The sequence below is a fragment of the Notolabrus celidotus genome, chromosome 21 (genome assembly GCF_009762535.1).
Source record: "Notolabrus celidotus isolate fNotCel1 chromosome 21, fNotCel1.pri, whole genome shotgun sequence".
Classification (NCBI taxonomy): Eukaryota; Metazoa; Chordata; class Actinopteri; order Labriformes; family Labridae; genus Notolabrus; species Notolabrus celidotus.
Window position 1 is genome coordinate 23660693 of NC_048292.1, and position 20924 is coordinate 23681616.

The 20924-nt window shown below is 42.2% G+C and overlaps 1 protein-coding gene across 1 annotated transcript in view; it reads left to right on the plus strand.

The window, feature by feature from the left end:
- The window catches only part of nav3 (neuron navigator 3), a 292564-nt gene that overhangs the window by 243586 nt on the left and 28054 nt on the right, over window positions 1–20924 (plus strand). The window contains exons 18-26 of the mRNA XM_034673746.1: window positions 1351–1508; window positions 2486–2680; window positions 2978–3030; window positions 4637–4660; window positions 7259–7282; window positions 7485–7562; window positions 14051–14134; window positions 15109–15220; window positions 16582–16706. Coding sequence (XP_034529637.1) covers window positions 1351–1508; window positions 2486–2680; window positions 2978–3030; window positions 4637–4660; window positions 7259–7282; window positions 7485–7562; window positions 14051–14134; window positions 15109–15220; window positions 16582–16706 — 853 coding nt within the window. The remainder of the gene's footprint in view (window positions 1–1350; window positions 1509–2485; window positions 2681–2977; window positions 3031–4636; window positions 4661–7258; window positions 7283–7484; window positions 7563–14050; window positions 14135–15108; window positions 15221–16581; window positions 16707–20924) is intronic.

Consider the following 20924-nt stretch of genomic DNA (forward strand, 5'->3'; position numbering starts at 1 on the left):
GTTGGTCTTCCTTTGGATCCAAAAACAAAACTGGACTCAGGATCTGATTTCATACCACAGATCCTGAGTCCAGTCAAGATTATATACACTTCTCTTTAAGTGAGACTACAAATCTGATGCAGTGTGAATGCTCTGCCTGATAGTCAGGCAGGAATTTGCACGTCTGACCGTGTGTATGTCTGCTAACCTGCGTGCATTCTCATCAGACTCTCATATCATGCACGGGCAGAGCTGCAGCTAACACAGGCCCCATGACAAGGCAGTTCTTCCTCAACTCTCCAAAAATGGCCTTAACTTCCCGACAACGTTTGCTCTGTCAGCCGAGCCAGAGAGGTAGAATGGATACTTTGAATTTAGCAAGGACTTAAGGGACTGAGACAGAAATACAATAACCTATTCATCACAGTGGCACAACCTCTGCAGGGAACAACCTCTCCAGCCAGTTACACCGCACCGCTGCAGATGGGTTGGATGAGGCATGCTGGTTTCATACCATCCTTTCATAACTATGGCCTTTGGTGTTCTTTTAAGACCTAAAAGTACTCAATCCTATATCTCACATTATGCCTTTTGGTTGTGGCGTTGAGTACAGACTACAGGGCTTTCCTTTAAGCATCATTTTCAGACCACAAATCTTCATGGCTCTGTCTTCACATCTCAATCCTGACAACATTTTTTTTTGCCTGATCTTACAAGAGGAGCTCAGATTTATAATTGCCCCCTTTAGTCATATAAATAAGCATATTTATGCAGCTTATGGGCGCTTTTAAAGCACTTAATATTCCAAGTCAAACCCCGACCCCTGGATATTTCAGTCTGTTCCATGTCAAGTCCAGTGAGGACTGAATGCTGCTGTGTCATTCAACACACGCCAAGACACCCAATCCCTGTTGGGGAGAATCGGAAAGCACAAGCGTGGGGGACTGGAGCAGGGTCAGATGTGACAAGCGTAGTAATGGAGGCATTGGAAGGAAGACGGCGCTGAAAAGGGATGAGTGCAAACTCAATTATCATCCTCAGAGGATTAAATATGGCCGATTGTCATGCCTGCGATAAGGGGGCCTTCTGTTGTTGAGCCACTCTGGAGCCGGGGAGAGAGGAGATGAACGGCAGTGTCAGTGTGTTTGGCAGCTTTAAACTTAAGCACTGTGCGTGTGTGTGTGTGTGTGTGTGTGTGTGTGTGTGTGTGTGTCTGTAACTGTGTGGTGTGGCTGCATGTTTCTGCCATCTGCTCACATGCTTTGATTATGTCGCCCTACACTAATTTTATCATTTCACTAAACTTTCCTCACTTTGACTCCCAGATATTTCTCTTTACGCCCTAACTTTACTTTACTGTGTTGGCTTCAGGTACCCTCCCTCCTCCCGGCAGACGTCCCACGAGGAAGGGAAGGAGTGGTTACGGTCCCATTCAACAGGCGGGCTTCAGGACACAGGCAGCCAGTCCCCACTGTCTCCTCCTGGAGCTGCCTGCACTGCGACTGGAAAATACCACTACTCCAACCTGTGTAAGTAGATTGGAATTATTTCAAAACTGAACGTGTGTTTTCATTCTAATAGATGCAGTGCTTGCTGCAAACAATCGCCAAAGGAGAACAGTTCTGAGTTGAACTGACCCACAAATAAATCCGGCTTTAAACTATCATGAAACAATATCAAATTTAAGCTCTGAGACCTGCATTTCTCTCAGATCATGAAATCAAAAATAGGTCCTCAAAGAAACAGCTAAAGGATCACTGATGAATACAAAGGCTGCTGAAGATAACTGTTCAGGTGTTCCTCCCACAGATCTTTGCTTCACATTTGCATGTTTACACTACATCAGCTGCATCATGTTCTGCAGCTGAGAGTAAAGTTGATCATTTTGATTTGATCTGGAAAACATGGTGAAATGATTTCTTTTAGATTTTTATTTTTTCACCTGATGTTAACTTTAAAATACATAATTACATGTCATTTCAGGTCTTCTGTAGTGTTCTTCAGCTTGTCATAACTTCAAACTGCACTAATTTCATAAAGCACTGCTTTTTTATGTTCCTAAATTGTATGAAATAATGTATTTGAAGTGTGATGCAGCAATATTTGAGTTGTAGCCCTCAAAGACCTAGACAGCTGGCGGCGGCTACTTGTTCTTAAATGTTTGATCACTTTTGAATCTCTAATCCTATCAACAAGCTTTAAAAACTCAGTTACAGCGGACATTCTCAGTTTTCCATTGATACCACATGTGTCTCATTCAGCATATTCAAAATAAATTCAGGAGAGTCTGGCACCCCTAAAGATGGGCTAGGTCTTTAAGGGTTAACTTTGCTTCAGTAAAGCTCTTTTTTTTTGATGCCATGCTTTAAAATATCTAGCATCCCAGATAAACATCTTGTATAACTCAACAGTTATTGATGCCCACTCTGAATGTGACAAGTGCAAAAATGAACGACAGTTAACATAAAGTATCAGCCCTGATCTGTCTGATGTGTCTTCCCTGCAGTGAGTCCCACCAACATCAGCCAGTACAACCTGCCACCAGGCAGCACCAGCATGAGCCGCTCCAACAGCATCCCCGCACAGGACTCCTTCGACCTGTATGGAGAGGGTCACCCACTGGGCGGCAGTGCAACCTCCCTGGAGGATCGACCCCGGGCCATCAGCCGCTCCGGATCTTTCAGGGACAGCACTGACGAAGGTGGGACACGCTCTGAAACAGTGTTTGTTAGGATCTCTTTCTGGATGCACAAGTGGCTGAACTGTATCTTTAATGGACACGTTGTTTTTATTTCTTCTGACTTTTTAACTTTTAACAGCTCAATGACTTTAATGAGTTACTGAGAGCTATCAGAGCTAATCAGTCAGATCCCTAAACATGCTTTAAGAAGAAGGCAGCTATTCTTTTGTAGGATTCCCCTCTTTTTATTTGAGATACGTTTTTCCTATCAGGTATTCAACTTCTATTGTGTGTTCTTCTTTTCTTATCTGCTTACAGTCCATGGCTCTTCACTGTCTCTGGTCTCCAGCACGTCGTCTCTTTACTCTGCGGTAAGTAGCGGGTTAGCTTCCCTCTTAAAATTAACAGCCCTGTAGAATTAATGTTTAAGATATTAATATCTAAAAATGATCTATATACAAGCAGTGACTGAGTGATTTAAAGGAGATACCCTTAATGACAAACAAAGAGAGAATTATTGCTAAGTTTTGCAGTTCCTCTTATATCTGCGGGCAATTTTTGCCTCTTTTTTGCCTGTTTTCCAGCCTGCATATGAAATGACTTGATTACTCATGCAGCTCTCATCAGACACTCTGGGCAGCTGTTCCAGGGAATAAGCTTGAAAAAACTCTGTTCTTCCTAGTTTCCTACCTAGACAAACTAGTGAGCAATGTAGAGCATTCAGCAGTTTAATTCTAGATATTTTCAGTTGAGGGACGGTGTGGTTCCCAGTTAAAATGAAACACAGGACGCATGTTAAACTTGTATTGACCCGGATTCAAATGAAGTCTTGTGGTGCTTTCAAATATGCAAAACAGATTGTTTGCAAAGAAGTTTGAGCTGCCAGTTTAAAGCGTAGAATGTATAAGTAATGGACGTAGTATCCGTGATGTCACCCATGTCCCTGAGCGCTGTTTTGAAACCAATCGTCTGTGGGAGCAATATAGGTAATGCTGAACTCAACCAAACTTAGTGTGAGGCAAAGAGGCGGGGTTTGATCCTCCAAGCCAACAGCTATGTGTTCACACCTGTCAGTCATGTCCTTATTTGGGCAAAACTCGTAATCTCAATATCTTCTGAACCTTCATATTAGAAACCCGTACAGTGTGTGCCGATAGGGAAATTAGCTACGTAGACCAAAGCCGTTTTTTGAACCAGGCTGTAAACATGTTTATTTCTGCTGCAAAGATCATCTTTTTTGAATTGGTGTGTATGTGGTTTTCGATGTTTCTGCAGCCAGCCTCAAGCTGATGCTCAATGAATTGCTGTTTATAACACTTCCGCATGGGCTTCATATTTGAGGCCGGAGGTTGCAGCCTGGTCTAAAGCTTCACTTGCAATCTTTAAAAGTTTCAGCACTTGATGCTGCAAAAAAGCATCACGTTTTGAACATCTGAAACAACTGCAGACAAACGTTTATCATATTGACAGCAGAACTTATTGACTAAAAGGGAGAGCACATTATTGGATTAAACATGTCTATGTTTTTTGTCACGTCTCTCTTGGTTCTGTAGAATTATAGAATAACGTTATGGTTTCTTGCTTCTTATGAAACTTTCTGAAAGATTAGACTCTGGAAAAGTTTCTGATTTCTGGTAATGCTTTAGCCTTCACATTCAATGAAGAAGAAGATTAGTTTTAGACTGAAGCATCGATTTCCTCTTACCTCCACCTGTGTTTAATTGCATTGCAGAGGAAAGGTCTGGATGATGGAGATATTTTTATTTATGAAGTTTTCCTTCAGGTGGAGTTATCAGAACCTTTTCTTAATCTGCTTTCTGTCCGGTTTGATCCACGTTAACAACATCAGTCGGGATTAGTTGTCCTCTGTGACTCTCACTCCTGCGTGATTTATCTCTAATGGTATAAAGAGACTTCAGAGGACACAACACACAGGGTGAATAATCTCTCGTTTTATTGCATGCATTTCCTTCACAGACGGAGGAGAAAGCACACTCAGAGGTAAGGATGGATAACATTCTGTCTGTCTGCATGTCTCCTTTCCTCTGCAACTTAGTGCTTCACTAAGAGACATTTACATCCTGTGGCTGCTCAGTGAAGCTTTGCTGCAGATGCGTGTGCGTGTTGGGTGCCTTGCTCATGTGCGCTTCAAAGCGGTTGTGTGGAGGGAAAATTTACTGTTTAGTTTTGTTTTCTTGGATGCACAACTTTCCATGTCACATGCATGCTTTGCTTCCCTTTAAGAGACTGCTGGCTGTTCTTGTGTCCGTGCATCTCTACGTTTGTGTATCTTCCTGCTGATTCTATGATTACGAGAGTCCATCTTTGTCAATCAAAGCACAAACAGTGATATTCGTTCAGCTGCATTTTGGCCTAGTTTTTATAATAATATTGAAGCAAAAAGTATAAACACGTAAGTAAAGTAGAGGTTGTAAGAATGCAGTTTAACTCTATGTTGCATTGCTTTTTATTATCAGTAAATTTTTGCTTTTATTCCATCCTGATCACAAATAACTATAAAACCATACATTACTCCACATATGATTTTCCAGCTCCGATTAGCTAATTCCTGAGTAATGCAGGCCCCGGTCATAGGATCTTTTTGTTTATTTTAGGCGTATTTTAACCTGCTCAGTTTATCACTGATTCTTCTTTGATTTTTAAGGTTTATGATTAGATTTTCCTCCATCTGTCCTTTTCTTCCTCTTCTCTCTCTCCTCATTTATGGGTGGTTTAAGCTTGGCTATCAAAGAGTAATGGCAAAAAACTAAAGAGTTTGTTTAAAACCAGCACGACTGCTTGAGATGAGCTTTTTGGACAACTAAAGCAGGGCAGCATTACAATTTGAGATGAAGGCCACTCAGCAGCTGTTTTTCTGTTTGTGTTGTTTTTTTGACGACCCAGTGGATGTTTTCTACTTTCAGATACTAAGTTATTACTCGTTTAGTGATCGTCAGTTATTGAAGCTCATTCCAGTAGCTACCATGTTTATATCCATGTCATTTTGGAACCAAAGCGTGACCAAAATGGGTTTCTTTTGAAGAATTAACCATTTGTTAACCCTAGAACACTAACGTATCATTTAGTAACACCATCACTAATATCAGGTATATTTTATCTAATATAATATACCCGATAAAAATACTCTACATCAAAATATATCATAGTACAACAATACATTGCAAATTGAAGTAGTCCTTGTATTTCCCAGTATAAAACATCTCATGAAACACAAAAGAAAGTATCATGGTGGGACCCTAAAAAAAATGCTCCAAAGTTAGTGAAAATTAGGGAATCATTAATGATAATAAATAATTAATGATTAATGATTTTTTTTAAATAATGGAGCTGGGAACTTGTTCTTTGGGCTGCCCATTCCTGGGACACATGAGCCTTATCCAGTGAAGGCACATTCTCCCTGCATCACTGATAACTGTGGGAGAGATAAACAAAGAATTTACTCTCAATTACTAATGCCGGGTGAGAATCACCGGAACATGTGCCTTCTGATAAAAACAGGGATGGTAGAAGGGAAACAGGCCTTCCTTGGGTGAGATTAGAGAGCAGCATGAAGCTACTCAGGGACCCATGCAACTCAGACAGCAGCAACATAATGAAAATCACATGATCACAACGTTAGTATTCTAGGGTGAAGTACTGTTGCATGACCAAATATACTACAAACTGAAATGTGTATCATAAAAAGCTTTATAGTCAAAGTCCAAATGATTATTTGGATAATTTTTACTGCATCATTGTGAAAGTTTAATCAAATTTTGCACATTGTTTGTTGCTGTCTAATTCAATTTCCTTCACTTCTGTGGTCCACTTTGCTTAACTCAGAGATATAAATTTAAGAAACATATCAGGTGTTAGCAAGTACTTTTTGAGCCAAGTCAGGAAGACTTACACTACCAGTCAAAAGTTTGGAAACACCTTCCCATTCAAGGGTTTGTATTTATTTTAATTATTGTAAACACTGTAGATTAATACCAACGACATAAAAACTATGAAAGAACATATATGGAGTTATTGAATGAAGAAAAAAGTGTTAAACAAAGCAGAATATGTTTTATATTTTACATTCTGTAAAGTAGCCCCCTTTTTCCTTCATGACAGCTTTGCACACTTGGTATTCTCTCAGTCTGCTTCATGAAGTGGTCTCCTGGAATGGTTTCTAATTAACATGAGCCTTGTGAAGAGTTCATTTGTAGAATGACTTGCCTTCTTAATGTGTTTGAGACCATCAGTTGTGTTGTTCAGAGGTAGGGTTAGTACACAATGGATAGCCCTATTTGACTACTGTTGTAATCCAGATTATGGCAAAACCAGATTATTTCATAGTTTTGATGTCTTGAGTATTAATCTACAATGTTGAAAATAAGTAGAATAAATAAAAACCATTGAATGAGAAGGTGTGTCCAAACTATTGACTGGTAGTGTATATCTCTTTGCATCATTGCTTGAAGTCTAACCATGGGGAAACCAAGGCTGTGGCTTCTAATAACCTCTTTCTCTCCAGCCACACCAGTTCATGCTGTCGTCTGATGGAGAAATGCAACATAGTGTTAATTTTTTACTCTTCTCTTTTCAATCAAGGGCCAAACAGTCCAAAACTCCACGGTAATCCCCCACACTTTGTGTTTACACTTCATCCCAGAGTCTTTCACACACAGTAATCATGTAACTGCAACAGTTTTTCATCAAAGTCATCAACATGGGAGTTGCAAGTTCAACGCCTCTTTGATTTAAAGTCAGTCAGTTATTTTATGATTTTTTATGTGCATCATCAATAACTCTACGTATGTGTTTCTTCCCAAACCAGCAAATCAGAAAGCTGCGCCGGGAGCTGGACGCTTCTCAGGAGAAGGTGGCGACCCTGACGTCTCAGCTGGCTGCCAACGTGAGTTTGTTTACTTCAAAACACACCGTCAAAACAGCCAGCTCATTTGCATGATAACCTGCCGTCAGAGGGCTTTTCATGGGAAGCGTTGCCTATCGCAGCTCTGGAGGGAAAATACATCTTTGAGACGCCCACTAAATCCTTTCTCTGTTTTGAACCCACCGTGTGTGTATTTAGGCTTCTGCTTGTTTGATTTTGCTGGTGTGTTTTTGCTTTTCCTTAGCTGGGCTGTTTCGTGTGTGTTTGTGTGTCTGTGGTACAGCGAGGATTGTCTCTTTGCTTTTGTCTCAGCCGTTGAGGTTTGGGCAAGAACAGGAGCCGCTCCCAAGTTCAGCCGAGCAGGAAGAATCGAATAGAGATAGTCGGGTGCAGAAAGAGAGCAGGGAGATGAGGATAAGTGAATCTTGACTCCAGCGCGTCATGCGTGGGTGAAACTGAGAGAGATACAGAGACCTCCAACCCCCAGACGGAGCTGTCTTTGTGCTCAGATGCAGATGGATCGACAAACTCTGGAGTGGGACTCAGCTCAGCCCCCCCCCCCCACCCACGATGCCGAGTGGCTGATCAAGCGTGGAGGCAGACAACTCTTTGCCCCATCCGACACTTTGATCACACAGTCGCACAGAGCTGTAACTGAAGGCTGAACCTCAGGAAAACTCCATGATGAGGACTTGATTCTAAGCAGGGTTACGCAGGGACAGCTAAACAACGTTTGGTTCATTCTGTACATAACCCTGATCACAGGTTTAGACTAGTGACTGTTTAGGTGCATTTCGACTAAGTGTTCCGGGGTCTTTTAGCCCCCAGAACTACTAAACCCTGAACTAAAAGGTTCCTGTGCCCCCATTGTTGTCTGCGTTTCGACTGCGGACTGAAGTCCCGGGTAGATTGTGCAAATCAGACCCAGTGACGTATGGAGGGGGAAAAAAAGTAATTGCACTACACCACCAGACCAGTAGAGGGCAGTAAGACAAAGACGAATACCATTCATCACAGATGAATCCATAGAAGCAGACGGACAGGCAGGTATCATTATGAACAACACAACAGTTAGCCTGTTAGCATGAAGAGACTCAGCTGGCGCTGTTTTAGATGGTGCTATATTTCATCACAGATGGATTCACTGAATCAACACGTGAGAGGAGATAAGCATGAGTAGCAAAGATGTTTCAACATGGTTTTAAAATCCTTTTTAACTCAACTCGTCTTTAGACGATCATTAAATATCTGGTGAGGATATTTAGAAATCTTAATAAAAACTAAACTAGTTTGCATTCCCAGGAACTCCCTCTGTGTTTCAACAGCTGTGTAAACTCCACAAACACTGATACGTTCATCTGAAGGTATCCAGTTTACAGGGTCACTTTTAAAACCATAACACCAGGAGGGACGCATTTGCGGTGGGCTGAGAGAAGACTACTGTTACAAGCTGCTGAATCAAGAGAATCACAGCTTCTTCTTTTGAAAGGTACACACACATACAAAGAAGATAGAACAAATAAAAACTAATGAAAGAAAGAGAAATCAAGTGAATCACAGATGTGTGTGATGTTATTGTGGACGGCAGGTGGAATAAAAACACTGCAGTTAATCTACCAATCAGACACGTTCAGCATTGCAGACCCTGCCCACCGAAATCAGGGAAGGGTCTGCAGGGATCGGATGCTGTACCGGTCTGTCGTGGTGAAAACAGAGCTGAGCCCGAAGACAAAGCTCTCAATTTCTCGGCCAATCTACGTTCTAACCCTCATCTATGGTCACGAGCTGTGGATTGTGAACGAAAGAACAAGATCGCGAATACAAGCAGCTGAAATGAGCTTTCTCCACAGGGTGTCTGGGCTCAGCCTTAGAGAGCGCGTCAGGAGCTCAGACATCCGGAAGAGGCTCAAAGTAGAGCTGCTGCTCCGCCGCACAGAGAAGAGCCAGATGAGGTGGTTTGGGCATCTGGTCAGGATGCCTCCCAAACATCTCCCTGGGGAGGTGTTTCGGGCATGTCTGTCTGGGAGGAGGACACAGGGAAGACCCAGGACACGCTGGTAAGATTGTATCTCTCAGCTGGCCTGGGAACGCCTCCCAGAAGAGCTGGTGGAAGTGGCCGGGGAGAGGAGTGTCTGGGCTTCCCTGTTGAAAGACCCAGAACCGGATAAGTGCAGGAAGATGGATGGATGGATTTGAGAGAAGACAAGATCTCAGTAAAACACTGTTTTATCTCACACATCTGTGGTTGATGGGGACCATTCTTAAGTGGGTGACTGAGCATCAGAAACAGAGACCGAGAGGCTTCCAGTCTCATGCCTGGCTGTGCTCTACCGTATGCAAACACTTGCTCAACATATGTGCTGCACTGCTCCTACTCCATTCAGGCTTGGGATTTAAAAAAACAAGCACTCCCTGGCTGTGCTGCACTGAAGCTGCTTCACACTGTATCTACATGACAGCATGGTGGGTAGCTGCTGCTATAAGCTCATCTTATCCTCCCAGTGGGGAATAAAAATGTACTCTCATGTTCTCCACCCAAGGTCCAAAACCAGACACCCACTGTGACACAGCTTAATCATTTATGTGCCTGAACACATGCAGAAACACATGCATCAGTACAGGAACCTACACATCTTTGAAGCACGTATACTTACTAATGATCTCTCTCTTAAACACACATCCAGGCTGAGATGTGCAAATAAAAGCTGCAAACGTCATTTCAAGAATGTCACAGGAGGAGGACGCCTTGATTACTTCACTTTGGGTTGCATAACATGAATTCCTTTGCCATGTTTTAAGAAAGCGGCAACCTCCGCCCGCGAGAATGAGGCTAATGCGGAAGTGTTAGAAACGGCAGTTCATTGAGGATCCGCTTGAGGCTGGCTCTGGAAGTACAGGAAACCACATACACACCAATTCAAAAAAGACAATCTTTACAGCAGAAATAAACATGTTTACAGCCTGGTTCAAAAGACGAGTGTAGTCAGAATAGATAATTCCTCCATTGGCACACACTGTACGGGGTTGGTGGATTTTTTCATAACGTGGCAATTTTGAAGATATTAAGATTACGAGTTTTACCATTACGAGAGGCACAGCTGACTTGATTGACAGGCGGGAACACTGTAGCTGTTGGCCAGGAGGCTCAAAGCCCGCCTCTTTATGTCACACTCACTCGACAGAAGTTAAGTTGAGTTCAACATTTCCAATATGGCTGCCGCTGACAATTGGCCTCAAAACTGCGCTTCAGAAACAGATGGGTGACATCACAGATACTACATCCATTATTTATACAGCCTATGGGTCTGACCTGCTGAGGGTTAGACGGAGTCCTGAGGAAATGCTACATTCAAATTCATGCTAGTTTTCCCAGGCTACTAACCCTAGCTTTAAGGTGTGTGTATACTAAAAGGTCATTCTAATTTGGTTATGACTAACCCTAGCTTTTAGGGTTTGTGTATACTAAAAGGTCATTCTAATTTGGTTATGACGTCAACCTCGTGGACAAATATTGTTTACAATGTTTATTTTCCCAAACCCTGCAAGACACACACTCCTTTTAGTTTAACCAATTAACTCATCAATATTGAAGTCATGGCGAAGGTAAAAAAAAAACATGTATAAGAAAATAGATGTTATTTTAGGGTAATGTGTTAAATTAATCTATTTATTATCTCAATGTGTTTTCATTCCATCCTGCTGAAGCTTCATGAGACACACAGGATTGTTCTCAGTGATTGAGGTCATCTGATCCTGATCTCTCATTTGCTTTGCCATGCGTGCATAATTATCACAGTCTTTGTCACATTGATATGGATCTTTAATGAAGTATCATGGGTGTGTTGATATCCTGGTCACAGGATCTTAAAATAATTACTCTCACATATAAAACATATTGCTCCTGCAATGTCTTATTGGATTAAATCCACTTCACCAACCACTTTTATTCTCTTTTAGACTTTGTGTTGGTTTGAAATTGAAATGCATCTCTGAATTACAAATAAGCACAGGATACAGGATGCTCTAACCAAAAGGAAAGGCGCTCAGTGAAGAACTCCATCCCATTTGGGGTTCTCAAGCCGGCATCTACCTTCACTGGTGTGTGTTCAGTATGGCCAGTGACACCTTAGGAGTGGAGCTCCATGCTAGCTCTCATCTCTGAGCAGACTCACACCGAAATAGAAAAGGAAAGAGAAAACACAGACACAGACAGAAGCACTCTACTCCCCATTTGCATGAGGGAAGAGAGGAAAGAAAAGAGTCAGCAGCAAGATGCTGGAAAGACGACAAGGAAGGCAGAGCAAGGGCGAGAAGCCTGTTTGGGCTCAAGCTCGGTTCGGTCATAGGCTGTACGCTCTACCTCCCCGAACTCAGATTTTTAGAAATGCTGTCAAAGACTTTAAGAAAATCAAATGCTGATAAACCACTCAGCAGTTTTAATCCTGTGGAGCAGATTCATTTCCCCATCTGGACTGACACTAAACCGGGTTGAGGAGTTCACAGAAGCACCCCTCCTCCCCTCTCTATCGCTCCCCTCTTTCTGCTCACTCTTCACTGTGTCACCCTGACCCTGTCTCTTGTCCCTGTCGGCTCAGTTCTTCCCTTCCTGCTCTTCTTTTTTCCTCCTCTTATTGGGGCTCTACCCTTCAATGTCCATACAGCATCCTTCCTTTTTTCTTCCCCTCTAAAGTTACCGTGCTGTACGTACCGGTTCATAGACTGTATAAAACATGGATGACAGTTTCAATGATGTCACCCATTGATTTCTGAAGAGGCATCATGGAGTCTACAATTGGTGGTTGCCATATTTGAAAGGCTGAGTTCATTTTACTTTCAGCTAATCTAAATTCTGGCAAAGAATTGGAGTTGCCTCAAGTGGACATTCCAGGAACTGCACTTTGTTGCACTGCTGCATTGGCTGCCTTTCAGAACCGGGAGTTGCTGCCTCTATAAAATGACTGTGCCACACCCAGTTATCTGGTTTGGCCCTCTGTCAAGTTCAACCCAAGACCCCAGGATAGAAATAGTCATGTGAAAAACAGGGTTCAGGGGCCAAGCGTGGCTCCTTGGTCTGGACCACCAGGAGCAGGACAGATGGGTCAACAATGGGACCCGTTAGAGTCTGATCAGCGCCACCCACTGGGTAAACAGTTGGGCAGGATGGTAGCTGAATTGAGGCTCACAGGTGGAGTTGGAAAGAGATGTGGCATTGGAGAGATGAGATGGAACAGTTGGCATTTCTAAAGGTCAAGAACTTTGCTTATTCAGCCAGGGACACAGATTGGAGGAGGCAGCTCAGGGGGTGCTGTTTGTTTGTGTTCCTATTTTCTCGATTTATATGATCCTAAAGTCCTCATTAAGGCAAACTGAGCTGTGTAGAGGTTTGTTTGCACATTAGGAACAAAGGATGTTAAATTTGGGAGAGGACAGTCCTCGAAAGTGATGTATTTGTGTCTTCATGTGTGTGTATGTGTTAAGCAATGATTGTCTGATGTGTCTGGGCATGCTGCCCACCTCTCTGCGACACACCAGGCCTGACAGGTGTCTCAGGGTCTCTTGCTAAGGATGAGAGGATGAGCTGGCAGCACACACACACACACACATGACACACAGATTTTACAGATTTAAATTTGCACAAGGACACACAGCCATGAACATAAGGCTTCAGCAGACATCCACACTTACACATATATTGAAAAAACACATGCACAAACCAGATACACATCCAGACACAAAGGTTCAGTGGAGCAGATGGCGCAACAACACAAAGCATTTTCCATCCGTCAGCGTGTTGCCTCTGTGTCTTCGAGTGACGGAGGGCAGCCCTGTCTTTGATCTGTGTGCCACTGTGAGATCCACGTCTCCCTCCTTATGCTGCATTAGTCTTAAAGGTACACTACATGCGATGGATAATCTACACTTCACAGAAATAAGTCATAAAAACACTGCAGTCATTTCTCTTTTCAAAGCACTCTTCTGGGCATGCTTAATGGTAACTCGTCCTTGAAATCTGAGCGTGACTCAAAGTGAGGGATGATTTTTTGAGAGATACCCTGGCAGCAGCTCTCTGTAGCACTCAGGAACCTCTTCAGGAGGTCACGATCAGCCTTCAGATTTCTGAGCAAACAAGCTTTCCACACCGAGTCTTGTTCAGTTCTGTGTCATTTTTGGCTCAAGTGTAAAAACTCACTTCAAAGTTACTGATGCCAACCTGAAGACCAACTTATAGTGCTCTGTGTGGGCGATTTCTTCTAAAGGGAGGACTTTTTTCCTCCGAATATTCCACATAAATACTGTTTCATACAGAAGCAAGTGATAACAAGTGTTTATTTTACTGCAGCAGGGATACTTTCAGATGTTTGGTTGGGCATTTTGATTTTGTATTCCAAAGAGTGCTGTTTAACTTTTGCATGTTCTGCTTTTACACATGAAGCTTCTTTGAGGAGAAAGTCATGTGACAGTAAGTGATGCTGATGCCCCTGTTCGTGTCTCTCTGTGTGTGTCTGCAGTCACACCTGGTGGCAGCCTTCGAGAAGAGCCTGAGTAACATGACCTGCCGCCTGCAGAGCCTCACCATGACCGCCGAACAAAAGGTACAAGAGCTTAGTCCTGAATTTGAAATGTGCTGTGCATGAACTCCGAGGCAAAAAGGATTACAGAGAGGAGAAATGATTAGAAACCAGCAGTGGTTTTACATTGAAATAGTGCAGTTGGAAGTGACAATGTGGAGGTTAGCGGTTGCGGATTAACAGATGTTTCTATCTTTAAGGTTCAGTTTCTGGTTCAGGTTAAAGGTTTTCATTTCTGAAAGCTCTTCATGTAAAAGTTTGAGTTGTTTCCTTGATGTTGTTAAACTGTTCTCCTGACCTTAACTGACACGTTCAGGAAACAACTGAGTTTAGCACAGATATGCATGACTTCAGTATACGCCCTAAACTCATTTAAAACCTCCTTTATTAAACTGCACAATGTTCCATTTTCTTCTCTTTTTCTTAAAAATCACTGTTTTATCGACAGGAGGTATCAGATGAGCCTCGAGTCCATTGAAGCTGAGATCACACCGCAGCAGCAGCAATATATTAAAATATCTATCCCTACCACCTAATATGAATGCTTCCCTCTGTTCACACACACATACACACACAGAATGCTGACAAGCCTTGGCAGCTTTTTAATCCCCCATAAATTAAAGCAGACCAGAATCTGGAGGGATGTCTTTGTTCAACGAGGCTGTCCCAACTTTTAATTAAAGCAGAAACCCTATCTGCAGCCCTCAGTAGGGTTTCGGGCAAGGCAGAATAGGAAACTCCCTCTATCTGATTGTGTTGGTTCAACAGAGCTGAGCTCTTTTTATTCCAAGCAGGTGGTGCTAGGGTTGGGGCAAATCCACTGGGAGACTTCCAAACACTCTTTTTCTTTTTACCTCTCATTTCACACCATCCAAAGCCAAAACAGTGCCAGGTTTGAGAATTTGTTTCCGATGACTAAGCTCTTTTTTGAGTCCAACACGAGAGCTGCTTTTGGTGCGTCATGGATTGTTAAAAACCATCGTTCTGCTTGGTTACAGGAGTCTGAGTTGGCCGAGTTGAGGGAGACGATAGAGTCGCTGAAGACCCAGAATACAGATGCACAGACAGCCATCCAGGTGGCGCTCAACGGTCCTGACCACCTACACAAAGGTACTGAAGACACCAGCACTGGGTGTGGGGCTGACCTCGGATCTTCTGTTTCTCATGATGGATTTATTTTAATTAAACCTCTAAAACTTGATGTGCTTGTGCTGCTCTGGTCAGCTGTGTGACGCCTCGATTAGTTGAAGAAACAACCTAAGTCTGATGTGTCATCAGACTTTTCCAGAATTTCACCTACTCGTATCTGTTTAATAAAGCCAAGTGAACACAGTGGAAACTGAAGCTAGTCAAAACACAACATTTGGTTAAAACTTCCTTGCAAGCAAAAAACTAGGGCTGTTAAATGATTCGTTTTTGGACCGCAGTTTAGTCCATGATTAATCTAATTTTTAATCGCATAATTTAATTCTGTTATTAAAAAAAATGTAATATTAACAATTATTAACAAAAGCAATTGATACCAGTGTCTTGATTTTGAAATCAAGTGGATGCACTTTTCAGGAGTTCCAGTTTGTTCACTTCCTGTTTGTGTGAAACTGTTGTTACCTGTGATATGTAACATATCAACCTGAGATGGTCCCTTAGACGTAGGTGGTGGCTCAAACTTTGAGTACTTTGGTGATATTTTAATTGACATAAAGTGCTTATTACTTTTGACTTGTCAACCTGAACCATGTGGGAGTTCTCTAGAGTGAAATGTGCCACTCAAAATCCCCATGGTGTTGTTACTTTCAATCATGGTAGCATCAGGAAGACACTGCGGCAGCTTAACTACGGTGTGCCAAAAGGGTCAAAATAGATACAAATAAACATTAATACATTAATTTCTGACCCTAATCACATTCCAATAGGCATTAAGGCTGACTTAATGAACGCCCATAATGAAACTGTTTAATCTTGTTGTTCTCATAACTGCTTATGCTTCAAACTCATGGATATTCCTCATTTCATTGATGTCAGCCTCAATTTTAAGTGTCACCCTTGTATTGCTTTGAGCTGTATAAAGTTAGTACAAATGCATTTCCTTCTTCTGTAAGTACACAAAGTTTTCTCCCTGCAAGGCAAGAATTTCCTTTTATTCTTAAGTCAAAATTTGTGTGAAAAATGTCCAAAGTTTCAGCTACGAGTAAAAGTTTTGGGTGAATTCTTCACTCAAGCTACATGTGTTTGTTTGGTTTCACAAAACAGCGACACAAATGTTGCTTGTAGTTCTGCTGTAATCTTCAGTAACTGATATAACTTGGTATCTATGGGTGACTTTATCTTTACGAGGACTGACTTGTTGAGAGGATTTTTTTTCTACCTCAAAGAGAAAATGATTCCGGTCATGATTATCAGCACAGGGAACGGGCTTTTTAGATGGCTCACTTTTTTTCTGAAGCTAACAAAGATTTATCTATCATTTCTAGACCTGCGAATTAGACGACAGCACTCATCAGAAAGTATGTCCAGTATCAACAGCGCTGCCAGTCACTCCAGTATGGGCAGTATGGGCAAGGACGCCGAAGACAAAAAGAAGAAGAAGAAGAGCTGGGTAGGTGGAGGAAACTTAAGAGTGTGCCAGCATTGTGAGGCATAAGGTGCAAGGTCGAGACCAAAGTTGAGAGAACACCATGAAATACAATGGCCCTGTCACACCTTGATGATTTAGCCAGCGGTTTTCCTGATGTATCAAAATCCCACTAAAACGCTGACATACGTTGATATGTATACGTTTTGAAATGAGATGCACTTTCATTGGTGATAAAAAAAAATGTTATTAAAAGCTCTGCAGTCTCTCTTTGTGCGAACATGATGAGCTGTGGAGAGAGTCAGAGGAGTGAAACCAGCAGGAACACAGTCTCTGCTCTTTACAACAAGTTACACTTATTGACTGCAGTGCTTTCAAAAACATCACATTTTGAACTTCATTGAATTCAACAACAGCAGCTTTACCGTTGACCACCACCAGACTCCGACATGCTGGCTTCAGCTTCTGTTTCAGAGACTCTGCTGTTTGACACTGAGTGAGGGCTCCAAGGCTTCTCACACTCACACACACGCAGACACACAGCTCTAAGTGTGTGAACGTGTGTCAACCATCACAGAACTTTACTACAACTTATGGTAGGCGTATGCCGGACGTATGATCCATACGCAGAATACTTCAGCGTGCTTCAGCGTTCTATTAACTTACATGTACCTATAACTTATGCGACGTACGCCAGCGTACTCACCAATTTTTTTTATACGCCAGCATACTATGGCTAAATCGCCACGGTGTGACAGGGCCATAAAAACACAAATCCCCAATACAACACATATGTTTGTATCTATAGTGTTTGTATTTAGCTCCAAGCTACAGCAGTCATGAGATACCTTAAATTTGTACATTTCTTTTTAAAGGGGACTTATCACGCTTTTTTCATCAATATATATTGGTCTAAGAGGTCCCCAAAACATGTCTTTAAAGTTTATGCTCAAAAAAACACTTTGAAATCAGATTTTGGCATGCCTGAAAAGTCCTCTTCTTCATTCCTCATCAGAACACTCCGTTTTCTCTCTGACCACGCCCCCTCAGGAAGTGGATGTGCCTCGGCTCTCCAGCACGTTGATCTAATGTTTACATGTTGACTGAATATACACGGCTGCTCAGAGATCGCGTTACTTCAACCCTCTGAATCTGATCCTGACGGAGAGGTGCCTGTAGCAGGACCTTTCTGAAGGATTGGTCATAGATTTAGTGTTTCTTGTTGTTTTATTTATCAGTATGTAGACGTGTGTCTTGGTACACAGCTACGAACATGTAGCTATGTGGCTATGCTAACTAGCGCTAGCACTTATCCATGATAAATAAAAATCATCCACTAGATCTTCAAATCTGCAGACGTGGGGAGTAAAACCGACCTCTGCCAGAAAGGCAGCAGGACCTTTTATGAAGGATTGGTCACAGATTTAGTGTTTCTTGTTGTTTTATTTGTCAGTATGTAGACGTGTGTCTTGGCACACAGCTACAGCTACGACATGTAGCTATGTAGCTATGCTAACTAGCGCTAGCACTTATCCATGATAAATAAAAATCATCCACTAGATCTTCAAATCTGCAGACGTGGGGAGTAAAACCGACCTTTGTGTTTATTAAGACAGCCTACAACTAGCATGCCTCCCTCCTAAGCTCCTTGTTAGCACACATTTGTGCAGGTAATGAAAAACGGAGGGGGAATTCAGTATTATTTTATACAGTCTATGGGCTGAACAAGCTCCGAGCTCTGACTCCGTGACAGACCGGATATTGTTGTTACGTAACAAAAACACGGAAGTCTGAAACAGCTCGTTTCACACACATTTACAGAAAGGTGTAGAAATCAAAACAGGGGCAGAATGGATTTTTTTCATTCTCGGGGGGTTTGTAGACATGCCAGGGACACATATTTCAGGTAAAGAACCATTAAAAAGTCAATTTTGCATGATATGTCACCTTTAAAGAGGTGGGTTTGTTACTTAAAGATCATAATTCTGAACCAAATGAATTATTCAAGAGAATTAAAGCGTCTCTAAATACACTCTATATGACCGCATTAAAAGATGAGATGTCTTCTTTGCATAAAGACATATTTATGGATCTCTGATGTAAAGCTCTTTGTGCTGATGCTGCTTCTGAAAGCACTTCTAAATCAGCTAAATGCCTCATCGTAGAGGAAGAAAGAGTTTGAGGTTTTGAATATATCTGCATGAACCAAACCTTGATCTCAGGGTGGGTTTGGATGAAGCAACTCTGTATTTGATCAAAGCTCCAAATTCAAAGTAGTTTGATCATTTCCACCCTAAATGGAAACCATTTGTATTGCTGAGATTTGCATCTCCTCTCCGTTCTTTTATTACGTGTGAAGATGCTGTTTAAGTGAATATTTGTGATTTAGAGCCGTTCTCTGTTTCTGACTAACACTCCTCTAACCTTCACATCATATTGTTATCTTTTGGGTTTGGATACACTTGAGGTTGAATTCCCATGAGCCATCTACAAACTCAGAGATCTCATTCACACCATCACAGTCTGACATCATCTCCTTGTTGCCAGGTTACAGCTCTGAGATAGAGTAAGCTGAGGAGGGTACCATCTACAGTGAGAGCTAACAGAGGGTCGAGCAGAGGAGTCAACCATCCTGCAATTAGCACTCGAAACACACTTTGAATTTTATACACAACAGCATGCAAATTGGGTTTGAAGGAAGCAGGTAGACTGAAACTCATAGAAGCTGAAGTTCAGCCTGAAATCAAGGTTGGAGGTTTGAGATGTGAATCAAGAGGGAAAGTCTGGGCAGAAGAGGAACACTCCTCGTCTCTTGACATCTACTGTCAGTTGTCCGTTTCGGCTCTCAATCCTTTGTTTCCAAACTGAAGTTTGTTAACACAGATTGGTTGGTGGGTGCTTTAGTTTCTTAAGTGTCCAAGATGTACTCGTTGTAGGGGTGCGACTGAGCCTCATCTGCCTCATCTTTCCCTCTCTGTTACAGACTACATCCACAAATACCCACAGATAAAGGCAAAAAGCCAAGTAATCTAAAAATACCCGTCCACAACCATAGAGCTCTCCTCTCTTTCTGCTCGTCTCTCTGTTTTCTCTGTTCTGTGCGTCACTGTGCACTAGCAGCTCAGTGTCCCTGGCTGGAGAGCTGTTATTTGCTGCAGCCCCCTGAGTCAGACTCATGACATATTAGAAGTTTTGTCTCAGCCAAAGTGCAGCAGAGCTTGTTTTCACTATTTGCTGCAATGCAAAAAGCCTGCCCTTGAAATTAAATTCATGCTGAAAGCCCCAGAAGTTCAGCACTAAGTGTGACACCTTAGCCTGCTATGCTACGTGTGATACCGGAATATTCAAGCCAGGCTCATGAATGCAAATCAACCCTCTGTTTAAGCAGTAATTAATTATTCATTTGCATAAATTCTGCCTTGGTACACACGGATAGAGTTCAACTAAGGTAACTGAGAAGTGTGCACAGAGTGGCATCCACACCATGAACCGTATTATGAATATGAAGAGGGTCTGTTAATGAGGCTGGGACTGTGTGCCAGCAAGCGTCTGAGCTGCTGTAGTAGCCTCAAGCTGGACAGGGACTCTGATTTGCTTCTCTGATGTTGATACACCGATCAGCTGTAACAATAAGACCACTGACAGGTGATGAAAATAACATGTATTATTAATTCACAATATCACCTGTCAGTTAGGCGGCAAGTGAACATTTGTTCTTGCAGTTTATGTGACAGAAGCAAGTGAGCAACTTTAACAAGAAGCAAACTCTGATGGCTAGAAGACTGGGTCAGAGTGTTCAGTACTTATCAAAAGTAGTCCAAGGAAGGAAAACTGGTGAACTGGCAACATGGTTCAATATGAAACAAAGGAGGAAGTTTCTCAACCCTGAATTTTTTCTAACAGCCAGCAGGGGGAGACTTTACTGGCTGCAAAAATAAGGCCAATTGTTTAGAAGTGCATGAGAAAATTACCCTAACTTGATGTTGATTCATAACCTTATTAATGTCTTTGTCAGGCCTGTGAGCATTTTTAAATCAGTCATCACGAATTCAAAGATCTGAATAGATGTTTACACCCCTCTTAACGTAATCCTCATAGCAGTCATCATTAACTCCATCTGTGCAGCAGCAAAATGTTCATTAACTTACAGCAAAGCAGTCAAACTGTTACTAAATCACTTACATGAGCAGCATTCTGTTTCCATGAAGCAGAGGATGTGTTGTAGGTCTGTGAGGTTTCCAG